General features: G+C 45.8%; 1 protein-coding gene across 2 annotated transcripts in view; it reads left to right on the top strand.

Annotated features, from left to right (window-relative positions):
- Cgnl1 (cingulin like 1) overlaps positions 1-27,051 on the top strand; it is a 194,381-nt gene that overhangs the window by 128,361 nt on the left and 38,969 nt on the right. For both annotated transcript variants that reach the window (XM_008847497.3, XM_008847489.3), the window contains exons 9-10: positions 25,074-25,280; positions 26,416-26,520. In XM_008847497.3, the coding sequence (XP_008845719.1) occupies positions 25,074-25,280; positions 26,416-26,520 (312 nt within the window). The remainder of the gene's footprint in view (positions 1-25,073; positions 25,281-26,415; positions 26,521-27,051) is intronic.

Raw genomic sequence — 27,051 nt, 5'->3', positions numbered from 1 at the left:
GCAGTTGAGAGTGTAAGATTGCATACCCAAGTTAGGTTCCCAGCACACACACATCTGGCAACTCACAAGGTCTGTAATTCCAGCTCCAGGGGGATTTGATGCCTCTGGCCTCCACAGGCACCTGCACTCATGTGCACATATCTACACCTAGACACATACACATACACATACACATACACAGACACATACATATACACATACACATAATTAAAAATAAAGCAGTCCCAGCACTTAGGAGGCAGAGGCAGGCAGATCTCTGTGAGTTCGAGTCCAGCCTGGACTACATAGTGAGGCTCTGTCTCAACAAACAAACACTATTAAAAGAAAAAAGAAAAGAAAAATAGCAAGGCATGGTGGTGTACTCTTGTAATCCCAGTGCTGGGGGTAGGTAGAGATGGGTGGATCCTTGGGACTTGTTGACCAGCCAGCCTCGACTACTTGGAGAATTGCAGGTCAGTGAGAGACTCTGTCAAAATAATAATATCGAAAATAAGTGAATGGCGCCCAGGTAAAGACACTCAAGATTGACTTGCATAAACACATGAAGGTGGTTGGTGACATGGTGTCTGGGACACTGTAGGTACCAACAGGTAGGTACCCTCAGGGTCAGAGAGGAGCAGAGCACTTGGGGCCCATACAGCAGCTGAGCTGTGGCCTCCTTGCTGCTCAGCTCTGAGAGGGTGAGGGGAGCTGGATATACATTCTGTGGACTCGGCAAACAGAACAGAGCAGCACACCCACCTCCCACCTCAGAATAGGAAGCTCTGTGACCTCTGTTACCCCTTGAACTCCACACCCCACTGCATTTACTGCTGTGGGGGTGGCTGTGGAAACAGAAGGCTTGGGAGTGATTTTCCCAGCCAGTACTGGCCCAGGGATCTTCTGGCAGGACCCTCCAAATGCCTGGTGCATCTGGTGACTTTAAACAAAGGGCACCAGTGACAGCATCGGTCCAACAGGAAAGTACGCCTTCGGCAAGAGGCCTCTTTGTTCCTGTGTGTGTGCACCTTGTTTGCCAGGGGGAACTAGCTGTTTGTTTTGTAGAACAAAGAACAGGCCTAGTTGGACTGGAGGGGACTGGCAGGAGGCGGGGATGGCGGGAGACCTGACAGTGTCCTTTTGGTTAAAATATACTCTAGGGGGAAGCGTCTGGCATGCATCTCCTTGTTCTAGATGGGAAAAGAATGAAGACATGATCACAAGCTTAGACTTTGATCCAGCAAACAAAAGCTCACAGAAAGGGTCATGAGTGGCCCGACCCTCTTAACTCTAGACGCATTATGTGTCTTAAATAAGAAAATGACTGGGGACAGCTGCTAAGTAGAGTGGGGTTTAAGAAGCCTGTGGTTTGTAGATATGGGGCTGTTCTACAAATATGGACACAAGGGTGGGCCAAGCACAGAGTGGGAGGACACAGGCTCTCACATGGGAGTTTTGAGACAGAGTCTTACATGTTTTAGGCTGACCTAGAGACTCCAAAACTAACACAGGCTGTTGCCAAAGTCCTTGATTGCCTCCCAGAATTTGAAGGCAAGATCCTATTGCTGAAGACAAGGCATAGTTAGGACACAGGACTTAGAGCAGTTCAGCTGGAATTGATCTGGGAGCCTCCTTCCTGAAGACTAGCTCTCATGATATCAGAGGATACTTTAGAAGCCATCAAGGGAGAAAACCAATCAATGGTCCTACCCAGCTGTAAAGCCTAATAAACAACAACTGGCCCAGCAAACTATTGCTGTTGGTGCAGTAGTGGCACTTTATTTTTTATTTATTTATTTTTTATGTGTATGAGTGTACTGCCTGCATGTATGTGAGTGCACCTGTGTCGTGCAATGCTGTGGAGGTCAGAAGAGGGCTTTGGTTTCCCCTGGAACTGGAGTTAAGGATGGTTCGTAGCCACCATGTGGGTGCTGGGAATCGAGTCCCGGTCCTCTGCAAGAGCAGTCAGTGCTCTTAACCGCTGAACCATCTCTCCAGCCCCAGTAGTGGCACTTTCATCTTGGGGATAATCAATGGCTGTTTAATTGGAATTGAGACCTGCTCAATGGGAGGGAATTGATGTGTGCTACTGTAAACATACCCAAATATATATGGCTGGAGAGGTCACAGATTCTAGAGAAAAAGCTACTTTTGCCACATCTTTAGACAAACATAATTTCTTATTGTATTTTAAATAGGCATCCTCATATTTACAGACAAGTGAACCTCTCATACTCATCGAAGAAGCAGAAGCTTTTTTTTTTTTTTCAACAGATGGAGGCTAACACGAGTTCCACAACTGGTCAGACACAGAATATTTGTCTGTGAGATGCTTAGCCCTGAGTGACACAGTTTCAATGCAACTTCTATAAGATCAACTCTCACCAGAGAAGTTTTCTTATTCAGGAGATGATTAACACAGAGACCCACGACTATCCAATGTGCTGAGAACAAGCGGCTACAGAGGGCTTATCCCCGAACGGGACACCTATATCAAACTTCTGCCTCCCAAGGCCCAGGGATCATTGTGGAAGAGGGGGTGGAAAGACGATGAGAGCCACAGGTGGTGGATGACCACAAGGAAACAGTTCTACTCATATGAATTCACAGCAGTGGTGACAGCATGCACAACTTCCATGCAAACTCAAATCAGACAAAATCCCAGCATAGACACAGGGAAGTGGGTAAGAAATCCCAGCCTAACCTAAGGAGGAAACTGACGCCTACTGGGAAGGGGAAAGACAGTTTCTTACAAGGGTGGGACTCTTGGTAGATGGACCCACACTGAATGACATGTGGGGACATAAATCAGACTCTATAGGCCATATTGTGTATATAGTAGAGTATATTGAATTGGGGTGAGGTCTGAATGGAGGAGGGGATCTAAATACTCTCAAACTGTATTATATGAAAATTGCAAAAATTCAATAAATTTTATTTTTAAAAAGTTTTCACTTATATGCAGAGCATATAAGGGGGAAAATTCATGCAAGTTAGTAAAACAGCAACTGTGATAACTTTCATGGAAGAGATGAGTTGGGTTTCACCCAGTCTTGGTGGCCAGGGACTTTCTTCTTGAGGCAGTGACAATGGGCTAAGCAGAAGCTAATGAGGTAGGGAAGGTGGAGGCAGTCCTCTAGGCAGATGTTCAAGTCCCTGTGGTGGGGGGAAATGTGTATGCCAGAGACTTCAAAAAAGAATTGGAGAGGGGGCTGGAGAGATGGCTCAGTGGTTAAGAGCACTGACTGCTCTTGCAGAGGACCCAGGTTCGATTCCCAGCACCCACGTGGTGGCTACGAACTGTCCTTAACTCCAGTTCCAGGGGAATCCAACATCCTCTTCTGGCATTGCACGACATGGGCGTGCTCACATACGTGTAGGCAATATACTCATACACATAAAATAAAAATAATAAATAAAAAAAATTTTTTAAAAATAGGAGAAAAGAGCCAGTGAAACGCAGTGTGACAGAAGAGAAAGAGTAAAACGTGAGGTCGGACTGGAAAGATAGGCAGACTGTGGAGGGCCTGTGGCCCAAGTGAGGGAGATTTACTGCTTGTTTCTAAGAGCATGAGAGAGCTGTTGAAATGTTTAAGGAGGAAGCAACACAATCAGATATTTGATTAAAAATCATCTGGAGCTGGCAAGATGTCAGGCAAAAATGACATACAAGCTGATAACTTGAGTTTGATTCCCAGCATCCACGTAAAGGTAGAGAGAACTAACTCTGCAAAGTTGTCCTCTGACTTTCACATGCATGCATGCTCATGCACCCACACTTGCACATCACACACATACATACACACATACACATACACACTCACATTTCTAATAAATACATTTTAAAAAATCCCTTATCCTTCTGTGTAGGGAATGAATCAGAGCAGGCAGAAGAGGGCATTGGGGGAGACCAGCAAGGGGCTCATGGTTTTTTCTAGGAAGAAAATGTTAATGGCTCACACTGGTGTGGAGCTAGGGGAATATACTCTCAGGTGAAGTTTGAAACTCTTGGGATAAAGTTAAAATGTTTTTCTTTTTAAAAAAACATGTTTATTTTCGATTATTTATTTTTATTTTATGTGTGTGTTTTGCCTGCATGTATGTAAGGGCATCATGTGTGTGCAATGCTTGTGAAGGCCTGAAGAGGGTGTTGGATCCCCTGGAACTGGAGTTTCAGATGGCTGCTAGCTGCCACATGGGGGCTGGGAAACAAACATGGGTCCTCTGCAAGAGCAGCCCATGCTGTTAAACCCCTGAGCCATCTGTCCAGACTCAAATGGCTTTTCTTACTACCAGACTTTGCAGAGCCTTTACTACGTGGGAAAAATGTGTGTTGAGAGTCTCCAAGGAAAAAACAAAAAACAACTCCATGATGAGATTTTTTTTCAGAATTGTATGACTACATCACAGTTTTTTTCCTAAAGGATCTTCCACAGTACCTATGGTCTATAAAACACTTCTAGGGAAATATTTCATTTTATATTTACTTGTTTGGCTACTTTCCACAGAGGATTCTACAAAGACCTGCAATTGAAAATGAGCCTGATATACCATATAGAGAAGATGCATTTTGTATGGGCTTGAACTGAAGACTTGGATAAGGGGATTGAGTAGGTGGACCAGATTTAGTTTAGGAAGGTTTTGGAGACCAGATTGGCCAGTGTTTCCATTCAACTTGATTGTATGCTAGGAATCACCCTAGGCTCTGAGTTGACTATATCAAAGTGGATGTTGTTGGTTCAGCAAGGTCATTCTGGAAGATGAGTACTGAGGTGTGTGTTAGAGCTGGGTAGTAGAGCTTTCAAGTACGTAGGAGCTGGGCTTGGGGGTGTGGTAAAAGGGAGTACATTTTTCAGAGAAGGAAACAAGGTATTTATATCCATTCCCTTCAGCAGACAGCCCTGGGAGCTGAGGGATGTAGCTCAATTAGTAGAGTGCTCACCTAGCATGCATGAAGCCCTAGGTTCCACACACAGAACTGCGTAAAAGGGTGGTGGTACATGCCTGTAATCTCAGTACTTGGGAGATAGAGGCAGGAGAGTCAGAAGCTCAAGGTCATCCTGGGATGTGTAGCAAGTTCAAGGCTAGCCTGGGCAACATGAGATCCTGTTTCAAAAACAACAACAACAACAAAAAAGAGAAGCTCTTCTGTGTTTTTGGGGTCTGATAAGCTGACCCATGGTTTGCAGGTAGGGCAGGTGGACAAGATGGGTGGTAGAGTCAGGGAGCAGGAGAGCTCTCTTTCTCAGTTGAGCAAATTCTGCCTGACACAGGAGTTAAGTTGGAGGGAAGGCGGGCAAGATTCCACCGCAGCTACAGTTCCCCAGTGCAACTTTAAACAAGCTGATTCCTCTCTCTTTAAACCCCGCCTTGCTCATCTGGAAAATGAGTGGTTAGAACAAATGGCAGGCTCTTCCTAAGCTGCAAACTCCAGCTGTCTCCAAGAGAGTCATTAACGGGGGCAATCACTTCTCAGGTTAAGCAAGACCTTGTGCCTCCACGAGAACTACCCATTGTGAGAACTGAAAATGAAACCTTTGAAAAAAATGTGCAGAGTGTCCAATTCACACATTCCTCTGAAATTCAGGAGACTTCTGAAGATAGAGCAAATCAAGGGCCCCTTCGGTGGGGGAAGACTTCTTAGTGATGTGAAGGTAAATAGCACCCTAATGAAGGAATTTGCTAATTGAGGCCTCAGTTTGGGAGCTAAGTTTATTTTTATGGAGGGTGTTGAAAGAGTTTTTGTATAGAGACATTGCTATGGATTGAGGTTAGGTTCTCAGCCCAGCCAGCAAAAGTAGATCTAGCCTATGACTCAGTCAAAATAGTGTTCCTTAGCTGGGTATGGTGGAGCCCACAGGTCTGTCATTCCAGCACTTGGGAGGTAGAGGCAAGAAGATCAGGAATTCAAGACCAGCCTTGGTTACATGAGAAGTGGTCTCAAGTAAATAAATAAATAAACAAACAAACAAACTACAAACAGAGAACAGGGCTAGGGAAACTCAGTGGGTAGGGTGCTCACCCTGCAATCATGGGGTCCTGAGTTTGATTCTGCAGTACTCATGTAAAAAGCCAGGTGTGGGAGTGTACACTTAAAATCCCAGTGCCAAGGAGGCAGAAACAGGAGAATCCTTGGAGCTCTGTGGTCAGCCATCCTGGCTGAATCTGTGTTCCAGGTCAGTGAGAGACCCTGTCTCCAAAAGTAAGCTAGATGGTTCCTGAGTAATGACAGCCAGCCGAGGTTGTCCTGTGGCCTACAAACACATGTATACCCCCCCCACCCCCCGAAAAGAATGTGTGTATGCCTGGTGATGGCTATGGACCTAGACACTTACACCTTTTATCAATTCACTGGACCTGGACCATGCATACACAGTGTGCTAGGTAGTAGGTAAGGCTGGCCATGGGTCAGATGCAAGTTTGGCCTAGAGAGACTAGGGTCCAGTTTCCATCCTGAAGACTCTTGGGTCAGGCTACCTGGTGTTACATTGTGCCTTTGCTTATCAGCTTGGTGACTGCTTAAGAAAGTGACTTAACCTCTCAGAGTCTCCATGTACTTAGTTAAAAAGCAAAGACTGGGGGCTGGGGAGATGGCTCAGTGAATATGAGTGCTTGCTATACAAGCATGGGGACTTGAGTTGGAATCCCCAGCACCCACAGAAAAGCTGAGCATAGCCATCGGCTCACTCAGTATTGGGAGGTGGAGACCAGTGAATCTCAGGTGCTCCCTGGCAAGCCAGCCCAGCCAAAACATAGCACTTCAGGTTCAGTGAGAGGCCCTGTCTCAAAAGAATAAGACAGAGTGCAATAGAGGAAGACACTCGATGTCCTCCTGTAGCCTCTGCATGTGCACATAACGATATACACACCCACACATGAGGGAAAAATAGAGACCAATAATATTTCATAATGGTACTGACCTCAATGGAACACCTAGGAGTTACACACAGTGACTGGGGACAGCACTGAGCAGGATGCCTAGCACAGACCAAGCGCTCTACAGATGTGCTTGCCTGCCTCAGAGCTTTGTCCTTGAATGGTGTGACCAGTAGATCACCCCTTGTCCAGGTCCCCAGGCACAGCCATGGTATGGAGTGGGATGGTTGGTGGAGACCATAAAGGGAAGGGAGGTAGTGTAGCAGTTCAGGGGCAAGGGATAACCTTATCTTGTCCCTGGAAGTCAAGTTCAGCTTGCCTGCAAAGGGACTGATGTTGGGACAAGAGATGACTTCCAGGAGCTATCTGAGAAGTGTATGGTGGCCAGAGATAGGGAGGGAAGAAGGGGCTTGGCAGCCAAAGAAGGAACATGGGCAGGACCGAGATTCCAGAGCGAGGCCCTGACCACCATCCCTCCACAGGATTGCTCTCTGAGGGTGTCCTGGGATGGGTCTCACAGATGTCTGTGTGTCTAGAGGCAGCTGTAGCTTTTAGTTTGAATTTCAGTTAAAAACCCCAGTTTGGTTTTGGCCTCACATGTGTCTGTGATGAGTTAGACCATTGTATTGATGGAGAGACTATCTCATGAGCCAAGAGTTAGTTGGCAATCAGGATGGCATGCCAGGGTCTTCCAAGAATTGTTTGGTTCGGGGACTGATACTATTTTGTTTTATTTCTGATACTGGGGATTGAACCTAGGGATTTGCACATGCCAGGCAAGTGCTCTACCATTGAGCTATATCTGCAGCCTGTTCTTTTCCTTAGCCTCCTAAATATCTGGGATTACAAACCTGTGCACTTGGGCCCTACACTCTGAGAAAATACTTGGCACTATACCAATGAGGGAGAAAGGACCTTCAAAAGTTTAGCTTAAAGAAGACAGAACAGGGTCATCTGAGGGGGTCTGAGGGTGGGCTTCCAATGTTTGAAAGAAGGTCCCAGCCATCCTGCCTGGTTCCTGGTGGCACGGTAGGAGGGCACATACCAGCTCAGCATGGAGAAGTTCCCATGCTGGAGAAGGACAGGCTGGGACGGTTCCTTTGAGAAGCTGTGGTATCTTTCAGCCCCCAGAAGCAGAGGTATATTAGAAGTTCCAATTAGGGCTTGAACCTGAGAAATTGGATGTCCCCCCAAACACCAACATTCTGTGGCTCTGAATGAGATAAATGAATGGCACTCCTGTCTGATTTCACTTTTCTGCAGAAATAGAAACTTTGTTTGGTCAAGGAGATGGAATAATTTCTATCTGCCACGCAGACACCATCCTCACAGACATGGCTGTGACCTTGGGATTGTTAGACTGTGTTGCTCATGAGCCTCTTTAAGAAGTGATTGTTTCAGTCAGTATGGTGGCACATGCTTTTAATTTCAGCACTCAGGAGGTAGAGACAGATGAATCTGAGTTCTAGGCCAGCCTGGACTGCATAGAGTTTGAGGCCAGCTTGGTCTATATAGTGAGTTCAGGGCCAGCCAGGGCTGTAGAGTAAGACTCTGTCTCAAAAAAGGAATTATTTCTATTTCACTTGTGTGTATGTTTAACTTTTTAAATTAAAAATTACATTTATTTATTTAGTTAGTTTTTTTTTTTTGAGACGGGGTCTTCCTGTATCCTCAGCTAGCCTGGAACTCACTATGTAGACCAGTCTAGTCTTGAATTCACAGAGATCCACCTGTCTCTGCCTCTTGAGTGCTGGGATTAAAGGCATGTGCCACTGTGCCCAGCATATTTATTTGTGTGCATGCGTGTGTGTGCATGCATGCATGCATGTGTTTGTGTGTGTGTGTGTGTGTGTGTGTGTGTGTGTGTGTGATGTGTACATGGCATATGTATGGAGGTCAGAGAATAACTTGGGAATCGGTTCTCTCCTTCCACCATGTGAACCCCAGGGTTTGAACGAAGGCTGTCATGCCTGATAGCCAGCAAACACCTTAACCTTCTGAGCCATCTCACTGGTCCATGCTTAACTTTCTTACGTGAGCTTAAGGTCCTCAAGAATGACTCTGTGTTTTATTTAGCTTGAGCATTCAGCAAATGTTGCTGCTCAGTGGACAGCCTCCAGTGTTCCTTCCTTCCACTAAGGCAGCCTCCAGAGGTATGCAAATGCTTGGGAGGCCTCAGGGCAAAGATAGCACCTTATTAAGTTGCTACCTCAGGACTCAATTTAAGCCCCTTTTACTTTTTCACCGTAGATTAAAAAAAAAATTATTATTTTTATTTTATGTGTATGAGTGTACTGTCTGCTTGTATATGAGTGCACCCATGTCGTGCAATGCCGCAGAGGTCAGAAGAGGGCTTCAGATTCCCCTGGAACTGGAGTTAAGGACGGTTCGTAGCCGCCATGTGGGTGCTGGGAATCGAACCTGGGTCCTCTGCAAGAGCAGTCAGTGCTCTTAACTGCCGAGCTGTCTCTCCAGCCCCTCACCATAGACTTTATGGCAAAGGGCATATTTTTCTGTTGGGTCTATTTCTCCTTAGAGCCTCACTGTAACACAGGCATTGTCAAGAGGCTGCTTGACTCTTGGTTCCTCAACAGTAAGTCAGTATAAGCTTGGCAGGGTTGTCGCCACACTGGCCTCTGGGATGAGCTAGGTCTCTGCTTATGATATTCAAGAGGACTCTTCAGACAGCAGCACACCTCCTGGGTGGCTCTCAGGGTCTCTGCCATCAGGCTGATGTTAAAGTCCCCCAGGGGAGAGGCCCTTGGCAAACATGGTGCCTGTGGTGTAGTGATGTGGCACAGGAGGACTCCCGTCAGATGAGCCCATAGCAGACGGCTGTCACAGTCTGGGCCTTCTGTGCTTCATCAAATTTCCTTGAGTGTTCTAGAGCTAACTAGGACAGACTGGACAAAGGACTCTGAGCATAACACTGGGGTGCGCAGCTACCTGGGCCCAGCATTGTTCTGGGTGCCTCCATGGATTCTAACAGAACACCCGGAGCCACCCTGAGAGTAGAGAGTGTGGACATTTCTCCCTGTCATAGTGAGCAAGCAATAGGCTTTGCTTTCCCATAGCCTGTCTGTGACAAATGCAAGTTGCTGACAATGATGGGAGGAAGGGACCGTACCACTGAGCTCCTTAGTGTGCGCTTCAGGGCTGTCCATTGCTTCATAGTTAACACACCTTGCCTCTCATTCTCACCAGGACTCTGCCTGGCAGGTCATGTCATTGCCTCATCAGAGTTGAGATGGTGGCTCAATGAAAGGTAATTAATTGGCTTGAAGTCATGTGGCTGGTAAATGGCAGAGTCAGGATTTGAACCTGTCTGACTCTGAGAGCCCATGCTCTCCCGTTACAATCCCACTGACTCTTGGATATGAAGTTTGTAATGGATTTGAGGTTTTATTCTTGAGGCAGGCAGAGTATGCAAGCAGGAGGTTTTTTCTTACTCTAATTTTTATTTTATGTGTGTGAGTATATTGCCTGTGTGTATATAAGTGTACCCGTGTCATGTGGTGCCCACAGAGGTCAGAACAGGGCATCAGATCCCCTGGAATTGGAGTTACAGGTGGCTGTTAGTTGCCATATGGGTACTGGGACTTGAACCCAGGTCCTCTACAAGAGCAGCCAGTACTCTTAACTGGTGAGCCCCCAAACAGGAAGTCTTTACATGATGTAATGAACTAGATTTTTCTGAAGTAGTAAATGGCCCCACATATCAGTAGTTTAACTGTAAAAAGCTTATGCCACATTTCCAATATGTGTCATGGCGGATGTGGGGAGGTGTTCCTTGACTTGTCAGAATCCTTGGGAGATCCATGTGTATATTAGTGACCTTTCTGTCACAGTGATAAACCACTATGACCAAGGCAACTCATAGAAGAGTTTATATGGTTCCAGAGGATAATAATCCATAATGGCAGGGGAGCCATGGCTGCAGGAGGAGGCCAGAGCAGAAAGCTGAGTAATCATACCTTCAAGTAGGTACAGAAAGCAGAGAGTGACAGACTGGAAATGGGCAATGCTATATACTCTCAAAGCCTGTCCCCACTGGTGTGTTTCCTTCACCAAGGCTGCACCTCCTAAAACCTCCAAAACCAGCTCCACAGACTGTGGACAAAATATTCAAGTACTTGGAGCCCATTCCAAGGCAAACCACTACAACATGTCTGTGATCTCTGCTGCAGGGCAAGGGAGTGCTAATCAGTGCAAATCACTACTGGCCTCTTAGTTTGCATCTGGGTATGAAGCATGCCCCTTCTCGTGTGTGTGTGTGTGTGTGTGTGTGTGTGTGTGTGTGTGTGTGTGTGTGTGCGTGCGCGTGTATGTTGGGGGGAGGGGGGCAGAAGCCAACCTCAGATTCCTCAGGTGCCATCCACCATTTTTTTGAGGCAGGGTGTCTCACGTGGAGTTCACCAAGTAAGCTAGTCTGGCTGGCCCAGTAAGCCCCAGGGATATACCTGTCTCTGTCTTCCCTGCACTGAGATTTGAATTAAAATCATGCACCTCCACATCCAGCTTTTAAGTTTTTTATTTTTAATTTTTTAAAAAGATTTTATTATTATTTTATGTGCATGAGTGTTTGACCTGTGTGTCTCTAAGCACACCACATATGTCTGGTGTTCACAGAGGCCAGAAGAGGGAGTTAAGGACTGGTGTTAGCTGCCATGTGGGTGCTGGGGGCTAACTCAGGTCCTCTGGAAGTACAGTAAGTGCTTGTAAGCACCGAGCCATCTCTCCCGCCCTTTATTTTCAACTGAAAAATTTTAAATTAGCATACAGGCTAATAGGTACCATTTTGGTATTTTTTTCATAAGTGTGTTTGAGTGATTGTCCTCTCTCATCTCCCCCACCCCCCCGTACCCCTGACGCCCCTCTGTAACCTTGCACTCATCTCTTTTTCATGTCCCCTGTGTTCTTTTGCTCACCCCATCCTTCCTCATTGCCTATTGGTTTATTTATTTATCTGTTATATTTTTTAAATGTATATGTCCCTGTGTGTCTGTCTGTGTGGGGGTAGGCTATGTGAACATGATGCCTTTGGAGGCCAGAAGAGGGCATCAGAGCCCCTGGAACTGGAAGGAAAGTTACCGGTAGTTGTGAGTGGCCATGTGAGTGTTGGGACCCAAACTCAAATCCTCTAGAGTGAGTGCTCCTAACTACTGAACCATCTCTCCAGCTCCTGGACTTTTAATTTTTATTTTAAGTGGGTTCTGAGGATCAAACTCAGGTCTTTGTGCTTGCACAGCAAGCACTTTACCAACTAAGTCCACTTCTTTTTGTTATGTTATGGGTCAAAGATAGTTCCATGACCACACCTGACTTAAAGAGGACAGGGAACCAGGATTTAGATGTGTTGTCAGGAGGGTAGAGAAGAACTGGAAATATTTGAGGGAATAGCATGTTGACAGTGGACTCTGTGGTCAACTCAAAGTGGCTCCTTTCTGGAGTATGATCCTGGGAAGACTGCTCTACTAGAGTGACCCTGGGGATTTTGATTGGACTCGCTTACTCTACCCCTCTGCCTGTCCCAGTTCTTATGACAGGGAAGGCAGAATTTTTTTTTTTTAAAAAAAAAAAAAAAAAAAAAAAGGAGGGACAGGATGAGGGTCCATACCATCCCAGCCTGGTCTAGCTAGGAACAGTTGTCAAGGGGACAGCGACCAGAAAGTCACCTACCTCTGTGAAGGCCCTTGTCTAACAGGAAGTCTGTGATTCATTCCCCAGTCTCTGGGTGTGCGTGGTAATTCCTTCCTGGACACTGTGAACTGTTTACACAGCAACTAGAGCTTTGACATTTGGCACTATTAACTTTCATTTTTCTTGATCTGTGCAGCGAATGGAATGCCACCTGTGTTTTTAAGGAAACCCAATTGTGACTCCTCAGAGTGAGCAGGTGGTCATACCTGGGCCAGGAGATTCCTGGGGCTGGCACTGTTTTCTAGGCTTGTCAGTTGGAGCTTGCTGCTGCCCCCAGCAAGCTGGCCTGCAAGGAGGGACCCAGGCTTAGCTGAAGCTGCTCTCTTAGCTATGTCCCAGGGAACAGCCACTTTGAAGGAGAAGGAAGTAAATGAAGGTCACCCTTATGTTTGTTAACCCCCCGGGTTGTAGGAATCAGCCTTCAGGTTTGCGAACAGCCTTGGTTTGACTGATCTTTTCCTTTCTGCACTCCTAGTGAGTGTTGTTCTTGTGGCCTTAGAGGGACAAGTTGGTAATCTTCTAGCTGGTCATTTGTTCTAGTTTGAGGGTGCAAGGAAGCCTTCATGAGGAGGTGAGGCATTGGTTGAGAACTCTTGGTATAAGCATTTTAGGTTGTGGTTTTATTTTGTTTTTGGGGGGTACAGGGTTTCATGTAGCCCAGGCTGACCTCAAACTCACTATGTAGCTAAAGATGACCTTAAACTTCTGATTCTCCTGCCTCTACCATCTATGTGCTAGAACTACAGGCATGTACCACCAGGCCTGGTTTATGTGGTGTTGGGGATGGAACCCAGAACTTTGTGCCTGCTAGCAAGCACTCTACCAACCGAGCTATATATAGCTTTATTCCTGCATTTTAAGGTTTATGTGTGCGTGTGTGTGTGTGTGTGTGTTTTATTGAATTTTTGTGTATGTCATACAGAACATATTAATCGGTCTTAATCATCTTTATACCCCCTTCCCCACTGCTGCCCTCCCATAGCCCCTCCCCCAACTGGAATTCATACATTCTGTCATTTGTGTTAAGGCCTATTGTGTCAAGGTAGTGTCCCCAGATGTCCCTCAGTGCAAGTTCATTCACTGGGGTCTAGCCAGCCTATCAAGAGTCCCTCCCTTTAAGACGATCATCTCTTCCTCACCCAGCAATAATCAGCTGCCAATAATTCTTCAACTAAGATTGGGGCTTGATGTCCATTTCCACAGTGCTGTGCTGGGTTTTGTCTGCTTGAGTTTACATAGGTCTTGTGCATGCTGACACTATTGCTGTAGGTTCGTATGAGCAAGGTCCCAGGCACCTGTAGGGCCATTTCCATATGGTCATGCACCTCCTCCCTGGCTCTTACAATCTTTCTTCTCCCTCTTTTGCAATGGTCCCTGAGCCCTGGGTGGGTGGAATTTAATATAGGAGTCCTGTCCAAGGACCCATGCTCTGCAGACTCGTACTCTGCACTTTGGCCATGTGTGATCTTTTGTGTGCCTGGCTCTCTGTTGCATGAGGGAGCTTCACTGATGAGAACTGAGAGATGTATCAGTGTCCTCTTAGGTGTAGAGGTCGCATTGTAGATATGCCACTTAGGCCTGGGTAATCCACAGTGTGTGTGACCAGTTGTAGGACTCTGTATTAGTCCCCATCTGTTGCAAAAGAAGCTTCTTTGCATTTTAAGATTTAAAAAAATATTTTATTTATTATTTTTATTTTATGTGTATGAGTGTATGGCCTGCATGTATGTGAGTGCACCCGTGTCGTGCAATGCCGTGGAGGTCAGAAGAGGACTTCAGATTCCCCTGGAACTGGAGTTAAGGACGGTTCGTAGCTGCCATATGGGTGCTGGGAATCAAACCCGCCTCCTCTGCAAGAGCAGTCAGTGCTTTTAACTGCTGAGCCATCTCTCCAGCCCCACATTTTAAGATTTTTAAATAGCATGATTTCTACCATTTTGAGCTGACCCTCAGCATTTGTGGACATGAGGATGAAATGAGCTTTCACAAGTAACAAGGTATGTGGGGAGCTGTGGGGAGTGATGGCTTTGATGGGGACCTGTGAGCTTCCAGGCTGAACCTTCAGTTTATCTTGGAGGGGTTTCTACACCCCCCCCCCTGTGGTGCTGGAGACAATGTACTTGTTTATCCTCTTCAAAAATCCTGTTTAACCCGCCCAGCATGTGTACTGACAACTGGCTGGTTTATGACAATCTGTAAGGCTGTGTGGTCTGTCTGTGACCAAGCTAATCTTAGCCGGAAGTCTAACCCCTGCTTCATCTTCCTGCTTCCACTCCCAGTTTTCCCTGTTGATGTAGGGTGTCTGGGCGGAGTCCCTTCTGAAGGCCAGCAGGTCCTTGAAGGCTAACAGTGTGGCAGGGGAGACTAGATTCTATAAACAATTTTCACATGTCTGTCACAAGAGTAGCTTAGACCAGTCCTTGCGGTGAGAGAGATGGGGTGAGAGAGATGGGTCTTCTAAACATAATGCAAAACTCTTTTTATCTCCTAGAAACAGAGAACCCAAGAAAATTGGAGAACATTCTGTAAGCATTTCTTTTTAAGAAAATCCCTAAATCTGGGGCCCAGGAAGATTTGGTAGTGTGATTTCCCTATAAGCATGAGGACCTGAGTTTGATCCTCAGAAGGCCTTGTAAAATAATTGGGTGTGGTGGTGCGTGTTTGTAATCGCAGCACTGGGGAAGCAGAGACTGGGACTCACTTGCTACAAAAGCCTGAAGACCTGAGTTCTTACTCCAAATTCCACATAAAGGGAGGACAGAACTGACTCCACAAAGTTGTCCTCTGACTTCCACATGTGCAGTGTAGCACATGTGCATAACACACGTCATACACACACATGCACTAATAAATTATATGTTGTAAATATATATTATATATTTGTATATAAATGTTATATATGGTTTCCTTCACAGTTTCCTTGTGAAATAAGCCAGTACATTTCACTTCAAGTGGTTAAGAAACCACAACCACATTCATTCTCAGAGTGGCCCGTAAAGTCAGACACAAGTCCAGGGCAAAACCCATGAGAACAAAATCCCAACACTTGCTCCCAGAATGTGCCTGAGTAGCATTTACACCACACAGTAGACCTACCCAGATACTCAAGATGGGAATAAGAATAACTTTAAAAAAAAACCCTCTTAACTGAAGTAGGGAAAACTCCGATTTTCCCCAAAGGCCACATGCTCAGCAGTTCATGCCTCAACATAGGGTTCTGTTCATGTAAAATTTCTAGAAGAGAAAAAAAACTAAAGATGCAGAAGATAGTGACCGACAAGGCCCGGAGCAGTAGGATGGAGCCATGGAGATGGACTTTAAACCAATGGTGATAGTAGCTCAAATTATGAATAAATAAAACCCTAGAATTGTACACTTTAGTTAAAATGGTAAATTTGTGTTATGTGAGGTTTATCTCAAAAAAAGCCAAAAAGGCTGGAAGAGAGCTCAGTCAGTAAACTGCTTACTACACAAACATGAGTATCTGAGTTTGGATCCCTAGCACCCATGTAAAAGCAATGGCAACACAGGGCTGTAACCCCAGTGTTGGGAGGGAAGGAGGCAGGAAAGTCCCTGGAGCATTGGCCATCCAGTCTAGCCAAGTCAGTGAACTCCAGATTCAGTGAGAGTCTCAAAAAATAGATGGAGAACAACTGAAGACAGCCGATCACTCTCTCTTACCTTTACATATGACACACATACATGAAAATGTAAACACACAAACACCACACACACAAATAAGTAAAAATTAAATTAATGAAAGCAAAAGGCTGGGAAAACAGAGCACCCATAGACCTGAATTGGCCTGTCAGTCCCTCTCCAAGCCATGGCTGCCCTGTTACTCTAAAAACAAATGGAGACATAAAGCACTCAGTTTGGGCATGTAAGAAATCAATGAACGGCAGCTACCTATTAAAAACGAGGGAGCCCAGAGTCACACAACTGTGACTAAAACAAAGCTCTCTATCTGAAGTCTCAGCAGTTTCCTGTAGATTCTTCAAAGGAGGGTGGTATCTTCCGGGGGGATTTCCTTTTACCCATTGAGCCACCTTGCCAGCCTCAGGAAACCAGTTATATTTTTAACCTACATAATCAGTAAGTTACTGTAGCAAAATGTAGAATAGTTGAGTAAGTTTATAAAGGGGGCAGGGAGTATCTTTTGGGTGGTTCTGTATATAGAAAAATTACCACCAGGGCAAGGAACACACAGGACAGAAATTCTTCCTGAAACTTTGTGTATTTAGCCTGAGGTATAGTGAGTTAGTGATAGGAGGGAGAAAATGGGCCGGTGACTTTATTCTGCCTTAGCATCAGGAAGTTGCTTGCTTTTAGGCACAGTCTTCAGCTCTAGGTGCTGTGGTGAGGACCCTGATACAAATGACCTGGCTTAGCTGACAGCTGGTGAAAACCACAAGTGACTGACCCGACAGGAGTCATGACCTGATACCTGTAGACATTCAAGTTTATTTCCATGATTGCTTAATACTGCCTGACTTCTTCAAGGTCACTCTAGGATTGTAGACTATTAGACCAGGCTAGACTGACCTTGTAATGTTACAGAGGAAAATGGAGAGGCGATGCAAGACTTACTCAAATTCGTCATAAAACACGTGACTAGCAGCCTGGTCTAGAAGACACATTGGACAAAAGGAAACTGAAGATGGACCCCATAGTTCTTGGCTTTGGAATCAACTCTTCCTTGAAAATATTTGGGTCTTAATAAGCAAGAAGGACTTGACCAGTAGGCCTCCAACCAAACTGGGGTCCACAGATCAACTGGAGCCAGGAAGAGGTCAGCGACAGACTAGAGACCTTATGCCAGCTTAATCCTCAGATAATTAGGGAAAGGGATAGAGAGAGAGCCCATGTCCAAAACATGTGCTTCTCTCTGCCTGAAGAGCTCACTGCCACTCAGGTGGGGATGGCAGTATAAGGGATGTGGTTTATATTACACACTTAGAATGAACAAGAAGCTCATTATCTGTGGTCCAGGCTGTAATGGGTAAAGGAGAACAGACATGCAGCTGCTGTGTGAAAAGAGAGCAGCCTTCCAGCAGGTGAGCCGCGTTGTAGGGCTCCAGGAATCTCTCAGCAGAGCTCCTGCACTCAACACAGTGGAGCACAGGGTGGTCAGTGGCATGGAACAGACAAGCCAGCATTCCATCCCCTGGAGTCCCGGCCTCCACGCCTCAGCTGTTTTCCCTCATTCAGCAGAAAAGGGGGACGGAGAGGAAACAAAAGCTGGCCGTGGCAGAGACCCTGTTAATTAGTAAAGCCCGAGAGGCCTGTGTGTTGGCCCTACAAGCCCATTAGCTATCAGGAATGAGGATGTTGGAGGTGTCAGGCCTGAATTCTCTAAGGAAAGGGCAGTCAGCTCCTTGGATTAAGTGGAACACTCATTGTAGCTGCGTGGAGGTTTTGCACTTGTCATAAATGAATGTCCTCTGGTGTCAGGGGCCAGTAAGGGTATCTGCAAAATGGGCATGACTCATAAAAATGTGGCAGCTTGTCAGCATTGTCAGCAATCATCTGCAACGCATGATAACATCCAGCAAAGACTGGGATTGGGTCTTTTTATGTCACACAATTGCACACCACCCCCTTTTAAATTAGTAACTAGAGCAAATGGTTAAAAGTCAAGTATTGGAAATTTAGCAGTTCAGCACATTAAAATATGCCTCTTGGGGAAAAATTTTGTTTAGTCACCATCAGTTTACCAGGCCGACGTCAATGGGATAATGAGCTTAATTTTTTTCAAAAGACATTATGTCACCCTGGCTAGTCTGGAACTCAATATGTAGACCAGGCTGGCCTCAAACTCACAGAGATCCTCCAAAATGCTGGGACTAAAGGTATACATCACCACGTCTGTCCCAGCCTAAATTTTTTATGAACGAGCTAACCAAGAAACCTGATTTCTCTTTAAATAGGATGGGCTTGCCCTCTTTATGTGATGCGGTTATTCTGGAAAGGCTCATAGACAGGCATCAGTTATCTTTTTCAAGAAGTACAGATCTGGGAGCTGGAAAGATGGCTCAGCTGTTAAGAGTGCTTCCTGCTCTTTCAGAGGACCAGAGTTCAGTTCCCAGCACCCACACTGGGCTGCTCACAAATGCCTGTCACTTCAATGCTAGGGGATCTGATGCACTCTTCTGGCATCTGTGGGCATGTGCACTCATGTGCACATGCATATACACACATAAATATTTTAGAAGAGAAGACTTATGAGGGACTGACTACATGACTCAGTGGGTAAGAGCACTTACCATCAAGCCTGACAACCTGAGTTTAATCCCCAGAACCCTCATCGTGGACAGAGAGAACTGACTCCTGCAAGTTGTCCTCTGACTACCATACATATACCAGGGCACATACATCTAACCCACCTCCAGACCCCCACAGTAAATAATAAATAAATAAATAATAAATAAATGAATGTATAAAGAAGTGTAGGTTTTCTCTGTGGCTAGTAAACATGAGCAGGCTGTGACCTGAAGCTAAGGCTGGCAAGCCACAGTGGGGAAGCTGGGTGAAGTCTTTCCCTTCACAGAAACACATGCAGGTGTAGTTGGCCCAGTAACAATAACAGCCATGGAAGAGCAGCGACCTCACCTTGCTAGATATTTGCAGTAATGTGCGAGACAGTCAGCGTGCCCCATTTACAGATGAGGCAGTAGAAGCTCTGGGAGGCCAGGAGGAATGAAAGCCCACCAGAGGCACAGCCTGGATCCAGCCGGGCTGACTACAGAGCCTCTGATCAGTCCTCTGCCAGGTCAGGCATTTTTTTCCAAGTAAAAGTGGGAATCCCATTCTGCAAGTGCTTTATGACTTTGTTACTCAGGCTGGGATATGCGTTCCTCTGTTGAGTGGGAGAGGAAGAGGGTGCTTGGCAAGAATTGTAAGGTAGAGTCCTTAATAATAATATAAAAAAGAGAGACATGATGGGCTGTGGAGATGGCTTGCTTTGCTGTCACTTGGACATGAGTTTGATCCCCAGAACTCATGGGGAAAAGCTGGGTGTGGCTGGTCTAGTGATGCACACTTTAAGCCCTGTACTCAATAGGCAGAGGCAGGTGGATCTCTTGAGACAGAGGCCTGCCTGGTTTACATGGCGAGTTCCAGGCCACCTGGGGCTGCAGGGAGACCCTGTCTCAAAAAGGAAAAAAGAAAAGAAAAAAAGCTGGGTGTGGCGCTATGTCCTTGTAATCCCAGTGCTGGGGGAAGAAAGAGTTGATATTGTCTGAGGAATGGCACCTAGGTTGACCTCTGGCTTCCACATGTCTCTTTTGTGTGTTGGAGTAAAAATGTTATGGTGGGAAAGGCAAGGTTTACATTTATTCGTAAATGAAAAACCTGAGCCTTGAAAGCCATTTTCCACAGGCTCTGACCTTTCTCTCCTCATCTGGTAATGGACTTCTCCACCTCAGTGTTGCTTCGGTGCAAAAGTTGGAGGACCACTCATGCAGTTGCCAGGGCTGGACCATCTGGGCCTTTTCCACTCTCTCAGCTCTGTGTGGTGATAGGAATTGCTTCACTGTGTAAACTTGCGTGGGAGAGCTGCCTGTGCTTTGTTTGTACAGCTGCCTCCTGGGCCCCCGGCGCTCGCTCTCTCTGTCTCTCTCTCTCTCTGTCTCTCTCTCTCTCTCTCTCTCTCTCTCTCTCTCTCTCTCTCTCTCTCTCTCTCTCTCTCTCTCTCTCCACACACGTTCTCTCTCTCTCTCTCTCTCTCTCTCTCTCTCCCTCTCTCTCCCTCTCTCCACAAGGGCCTGTGAATTGGCCAGAAAAAGGTTTCTAGAGGCTCAAGGAGGTAAGAACTTGGCTGACTGTCCTCCAGGTACCCATGGCCATAAGGGTCAGCCTTTTTTAAAAAGAAAATGCACATTTATTTTTTAAAGTGTGAATGCATAGTGAATTTGTTTTTAAAACTCAAAAATTATAAGAGTTTGCAATAGATAACTTACCTTCGCTTCTCTTCCCGAAAACCTCAACTCCCTATCTCACAGCCAAGCAGGATTGCTACTTTATAGCGTGGCCATGTAGAGACATGTTCATCTCCCTTTACGTTCATTTTGTACACAAAAGTGTCTATGTGGTCATGCTTGTCCCTTTTCTTCAGTCTCTCATTCCTTTTATACATAAAGCACACTGAAACTACATGATTTGTTGAATGACATTTAGTACATTTGTAGTCTTTTGTACTCGAGTGTGTAGTTAGCCTCATTTTGTGTCAGTTTGCACATGTGTAGGCTAAAGTGCTAGGAGAGAAGTTGCTGAGGCAAAGGGAAGACTCCTTGGGGCTGGAGAGATGGCTCAGTGGTTAAGAGCACTGGCTGCTCTCAGAGAGGACCCAGGTTAGGTTCCTAGCACCCACATGGTAGCTAACAACTGTCTGTACCTCCATTTCCATGGGATCCAATGCCTTCTTCTGTCCTCTGTACACACTGCCTGACACAGGTGTGCACTCTCATACATGCAGGCAAAACACTCATACACATAAAATAAAAATAAAGGAAGGAAAGGGAGGGAGGGAGGGAGGGAAGCCCCTCATAATTTCAATAACTATTACTAACATCCCTTTTAAGTCCCCCCACTGGTTTCTAGCCATTCCAGCAATTGACAGTACATGTTTTCTGATGCTGCCCACACACTGTCAGCAAACCTTCTGACCTTGGTTGTATGACGGAAGAGCTATCTTAATGCAGCATGGTCTAGTCTTGAACAACAAAACAGCACATTTAGTATTTGTGCCTTTGTGGCTGTGGTCTAGTGGGGTGTTTTCAAGTTGATGAAATAGCAGGGGCTTGGAGCAGGTTTTTTAAACTATGACTGCCTTTGTGAGTGAATAACAGGTAAATCACTAGGTGGCAAATCCACATAATCGTTTTAAGGTAAGCATTCTGTAGTAGAAGTATGTATCTAAGTAGTATGATAAAGCTAAGTGACTCAGAAATGTGCTGTTTCTGGTGGGATGTCCTCTTTAATGTTCTTATGGCATCTGGAACTTAAGATCAGAGAATCACAGAAACAGCCCTGGCACTGTGCTGGGGTCAGTGTCTACAGGGTAACCTCCTGGCTGAGCAGATCTTTTCTATCTCTGTGCTGTGTCTCTGATGTCCTTGCCACAAGCACGAGGCACAGACTTCATTAAGAATCTGAAAAAGATGATACATGGATCAAAGCATTTCAGAGTCCTGAAAGGGCTTTCTTTCTCTTTGCTTGGACTTCACGGAGAAAAAGTAACATGGAGTGCTTGCTTGAACAAAGGGGTCTGGTTTGTATTTGTTTTCCGATGGCAGGACTGTTGTTGAATTAGGTATGGTTTCAGGAAAGGGAAGTTTGTTTTATGAGCTTTTTATAAAATAGTGAACTATGGTGGGGAGTGGGCAGGAGGAGGTTTCTGGAAGAATTTTCCAACAGAGGCTTAAACTGTTTGTATACACAATGTGGTTTACCACACTGTGGACAAGGAGCATATTATCACTTTGCAAATAATTAAAACAGCAGTAAAGTATCGGCCCATACACAAACTCCCCTGGAGCCAAGCCGGCATATGCCACTGTAGAAGCTAGGGCTGGGGTAACCCCTGCCAGCTGTGAACTTGCATGCCAAGGTGGCCTTATCTAGCAAGCCAGAGTGCGAGTTAGACCCAAACCAAGGTTAAAGCAAAGTTAAACTTGCTCTTCCTGAGCCATCTGGGTAAACGAAAGCCTCCTGGCCATGCGTGTAAGGTTAAGGTTTGGACGGATCTCAAGGCTCCTCTTCCTCTCAACCCCCGTGACCAAGGGTGAGCTCCTATCTCTCCCTACCCCTCCTGCTCTGCCTTTCAGATCTCCCTGTGTCTATCAGTCTCTGTCCCTTTCTTTTTATAAAAAAGATTAATTTTATTATGTGTATGTGTGTGGATTTGTACATAGGAATGTAGTGGCTGAGGAGGCCACAGGAGGGCATCAGATCCCCTGGAGCTGGAGTTACAGGCTGTTGTGAGCTGCTGTGACCTGGGTTCTGGGAACCAAACTCCAGCAGTATACTAACTACTGGACCATCTCTCCAGCCCCCCATCCCTTTAAAAAAAAAAAAGTAAAAATAAAAACCAGCTATATTAAGCTATTATTCACATAACATGTAACTCAATGATTTATGGTCTGTGTGTAGCATTGTATAGCTAACAATGCAGTTGATGCTAGAATGTTTTCACTATTCTTCAAAGCACAGTGTGTGCCCATTAGGAGACCCTCCCCACCCTTTTCCCCATGTCCTTCCCTCTAGCCCTGGCCAACCACTAAGCCACTTTCCATCTCACTAGATTTTCTATTCTAGACATTTCCTTCCACGGCAATATGAGGTCTTTCGTGACTAGCTTCTCTCACTTAGAATCATGTTTTCTGTTGTAGCATCCACATTTCATTCCATTTTATGGGCAGATAATATTTCATGGCATGGATATACTGTATTTTATTTACCCATTCATTCATTCATTGATGGGTACTTTTTGAATACTATGATAATGATACCATGAACATGTGTGTATGAGTTTTTTGGTTTTTTAAAATATTTTACTACTTTTATTTTTATGTGCGTAAGTGTATTGCCTGCATGTATGTGAGTGCACCCGTGTCGTGCAGTGCCGTGTAGGTCAGATGAGGGCTTCGGATTCCCCTGGAACTGGAGTAAAGGATGGTTCATAGCCGCCACATGGGTGCTGGGAATCAAACCCGGGTCATCTGCAAGAGCAGTCAGTGCTCTTAACCACTGACCCATCTCTCCAGCCCCATGTGTATGAGTTTTTATGTGACCATAAGTTTTTACTCCTCTAAGCTGTATACTAAGGTGTAAAGTTGCTAGTCATAGGGAAACTCAATTTAATATTTTGGGGGCATTGCCAAACCGTTTTCCTGCATGGCTACACAAGTTTATCTCTCTGGCAATTTATGAGGGCTTTAATTTCACTGTCTCCTCCAGCACTTTAATTATAGCAGTCCTAAGCAGGTGTGAATAGTGGCTTTGTTGGGCCCTTCCCTAAGGACTGATGGTGTCGAACAGCTCTTCAGTGCTCAATGGACTGTCATGTGTCTTCCTTGGAAACAAATCTATTTATATCTTTTGTCCCTATTAAAAGTGGTTGGTTTACCTTTTATTATGAAGTTGAAGGATTCTTTATTTTAGTATGACCTGATTTGTGAATCTTTCCTCTTCCTGTGGGCTATTTATTCATCATCTTGATGGTATCCCTTCAGCACAAGAGTTCTTAGGCTTGGAAGAAATCTAATCTGTACTCCTTTGTCATTTGCAATTTTGGTGATTTAGCTAGAAACCTTCCCCTAAATCATGATCACAAATATTTACTCCAGTGTTTTTTTCTAAGAGTTTTAATAGTGTTAGTGTTAGAACTTGTGTCTGTGATCCAGTTTGAGTTCATTTTGTGTTTGGGATGTGAGGGGCTCTGTCTTTATTTTTCTTTTTGTTTTGGTTCTTTGGATTTGTTGGATTTGTTTGGTTGGTTGGATTTGGGAGGTTTTGTTTTGTTTTTGTCTTTTTATTTTTGTTTTGAGACAGGGTCTCCCTGTAGCACCAGCTGGCCTGGAACTCACTATGTAGACCAGGCTCGCCTTGAACTCACAGAGATCTGCCTCTGCCTCATGAGTGCTGAGTGTGCCACCATGACCGGCTTTGTTTTGGTTTTTGACAGGGTCTTATGTAACCCAGGCTAGCCTGGAACGCACCATGTAGCCAAGGATGACTGATGTCTTGCTTCTGCCTCTTCTACTTCCCCAGTGCTGGGGAGTGGGCTGCCACACCCAGTTGATGTGGCTAGGGATCAAACCCCGACTTCCATGCATGTGAGGCAAGCTCTCTACCAACTGAGCCACACTCCAGTTCATTGGTCTTCCCATCTTTAAGGTGGGATGAGAACAGCACTTGCTTCTTAGTGTCATTACATGGTGTAGCCCTCCTTAACGGACTGAGCACAGGCAAGGACTGGTGTGCTTTCTAGAGGAGGGCAAAGATCACCTTCAATGAGTGGGTATGGCTATTCTTATAATGCTTCATCTTCTAGTTTTTCATTTTTTTGTAGTGCTAGGACTCAAACCCAGCTCTACCACTGAACTTCATCCCCAGTCTACACCTCCCTTCTGAGTAGGTGGCAGGCAGGATGTGGATATGGCCTGTGGGCTGGCACTGGCACTGTCTCCTTCCCTTGGCTTAGTACAAGGTCTAACATTTAGCACTGTTATTTTCTTTTCAATACTGGCCCTCAAACATGCTGGGCAAGTACTCTACAACTGCCCTACTCCCCTGGCATTTTTTTTTTTTTAACTTCTTATTTTGAGACAAGTCTCTCTAAGTTGCCTAACCTAGCCTCAAACTTAACTCTGTAGCCCAGGCTGACCTTGAACATTCAGCCTTATTGCCTCAGCCTTCTGCTGCCAGGTGACAGGCCTATACCAGGGGGTCTTGCTGTGGGTGGGGGACCACCTGTGGACACTGGCTCCTTCCTACCACTCTGTGTTCTTTAACAGAATGTTGAGGTCCTGGCAAGTCGGAGCAATGTTTCAGAGCAGAACCAGGCTGGGGCTGACCTGCGTGAGAAAGTTCTGAAGGAGGAGAATGAGAAGTTGCAGGGAAGGATTACGGAGCTGGAGCGCAGAGAGGCCCAGCTGCAGAGGCAAATGGAGGACGTGAAGGGCGATGAGGCTCACACGAAGGAGACACTGCGCAAGCGCGAGGTGAGGCTCCCTGGGCCTTGGCGGGGTTTGGCAGCTTACAGCCTTCTTTCCTGCAAGTAGTTTAAGGCGTGAGGGGTGGGACTATTATGGTTTATTAGAAAGGTCCAGAGGATTGGCAAGCATCTTCTAGGAGGCCTGGGGGCAGGGATGATGATGCCAGGGTGGGAAACACAGGTGTGGGGGCCTCCAAGCAGGGGCTATCTTCATACCACAGCCAGGCTGACTCACCAAAGACATCTTTTCTTTCTTTACTTAACATATAGCTAATGTTTTTGGAGGTTTTAGCAAGCCACTTATCCAGTTTCCAGACCTCTGGAAGTGGGAAGCAGTTAGGCCCCTGCTGATGGCAGTAAGAAGCAGCTGAGGTGACAGAGGGACACATCTGGGCACTCATCAGATCACGTGCACACCTTTTATAAGATTGCCTTGCCTCATCTGCCCTATACATGGAGTTTGTGAGTTTCCAGGGGTAAAGCTAGATATATGTATTAAAAAAAAAAAAAAATTGGCCAGGGGCTGGAGACATGACTCCGTGGTTAAAGAGAACTGGCTGCTCTTGCAGAGGACCCAGATTTGATTCCTAGCACCCACATGGCAGCTAACTACTGTTGTAACTCCAGTTCCAGATGATCCAACTCCCTCTTCTGACCTCCTTGGGCATTGCATGACACAGGTGCACCTACCTACATGCAGGCAATACACTCATACACATAAAATAAAAATAATAAGATTTTTTTTAATTAAAAAAAATTGGCCAGGCGTGGTAGTGCATGCCTTTAATCCCAGCACTCGAGATGCAGAGGCAGATGGAGCTGTGTAAGATCAAGGCCAGCCTGTTCTACATAGCCAGTTTCAGACCAACTGGGGATACAGAGAGACCTTGTCTCAAAAACAAACAAACAAACAAAAACAAAAAAGACCCAAACCAAACAAATTACCTAGGTAATCTAGAAGTTCATGTGTGCTAGAACTGGGACTTCTGAGAGGCACACATCCAAGAACCCAGCTGGTCTGTGTTATCTTGAGCCCATGACAGTCATGTTGCAACCACAGCCATGCTGTGCCCAGAGACATGTCAGCACTGGAGTGCATCAGAGTACATCCCAATGCCTTCTGACCCAGCGTTTCATTATAGGGTGAAGTGCAGCAGCTAGAAGAAGCTCTTATGCATGCCAGAAAGGAAGAAAAAGAAGCCACATCTGCCAGAAGGGTCTTGGAGAGGGCTCTGGAGCACACTCAGGTAAGCCCTGGGTCTTTCCTTCCTCATGCGGGGCCAGCTGGCGATGGTCACTGGCCTTGCTTTTCCAGGGGTCCCTTCCACCTCTAATAGCCACCAGAGCCTCAGACTACCCATCTAGACTGGTGATTCTGAAGTAGGGGACTCATGGTGCTATATGAAGACATCTGAGCTGTCACACTGGGCACATGCTTCTAACACCTAGGGCATGGAGGCTGGGGTTGTTGCTGATTATCCTAGAAAGCACAGGGCAATCCCACAACCATAAATGAACTATCTGTCCAAATATCCTCATGCCAAGCTTGAAAAAACCTTTTTTGTCCTGACATGAAAGCTCTTGACAGCCTTGCAGAGATAAAACACAAATAGTTTGCAAAGGTGGGCAGGCTTGGTCCCTAAGGCGGCGGGGAGTCGCCTCTCTACAGAAGCCAATTTCCCTTCTCCTCTGGGCAAACATACTCCACACAGTGCAGGCGGCTATTAAAAGGATCAGGAAGAAGACATTTCCTTGAGACTAGATAGCTATCGCCATTC

Source organism: Nannospalax galili, unplaced genomic scaffold, assembly GCF_000622305.1.
Source record: "Nannospalax galili isolate Female #2095 unplaced genomic scaffold, S.galili_v1.0 scaffold611, whole genome shotgun sequence".
Lineage (NCBI taxonomy): Eukaryota > Metazoa > Chordata > Mammalia > Rodentia > Spalacidae > Nannospalax > Nannospalax galili.
This window is presented reverse-complemented; position numbering and strand designations above follow the sequence as displayed.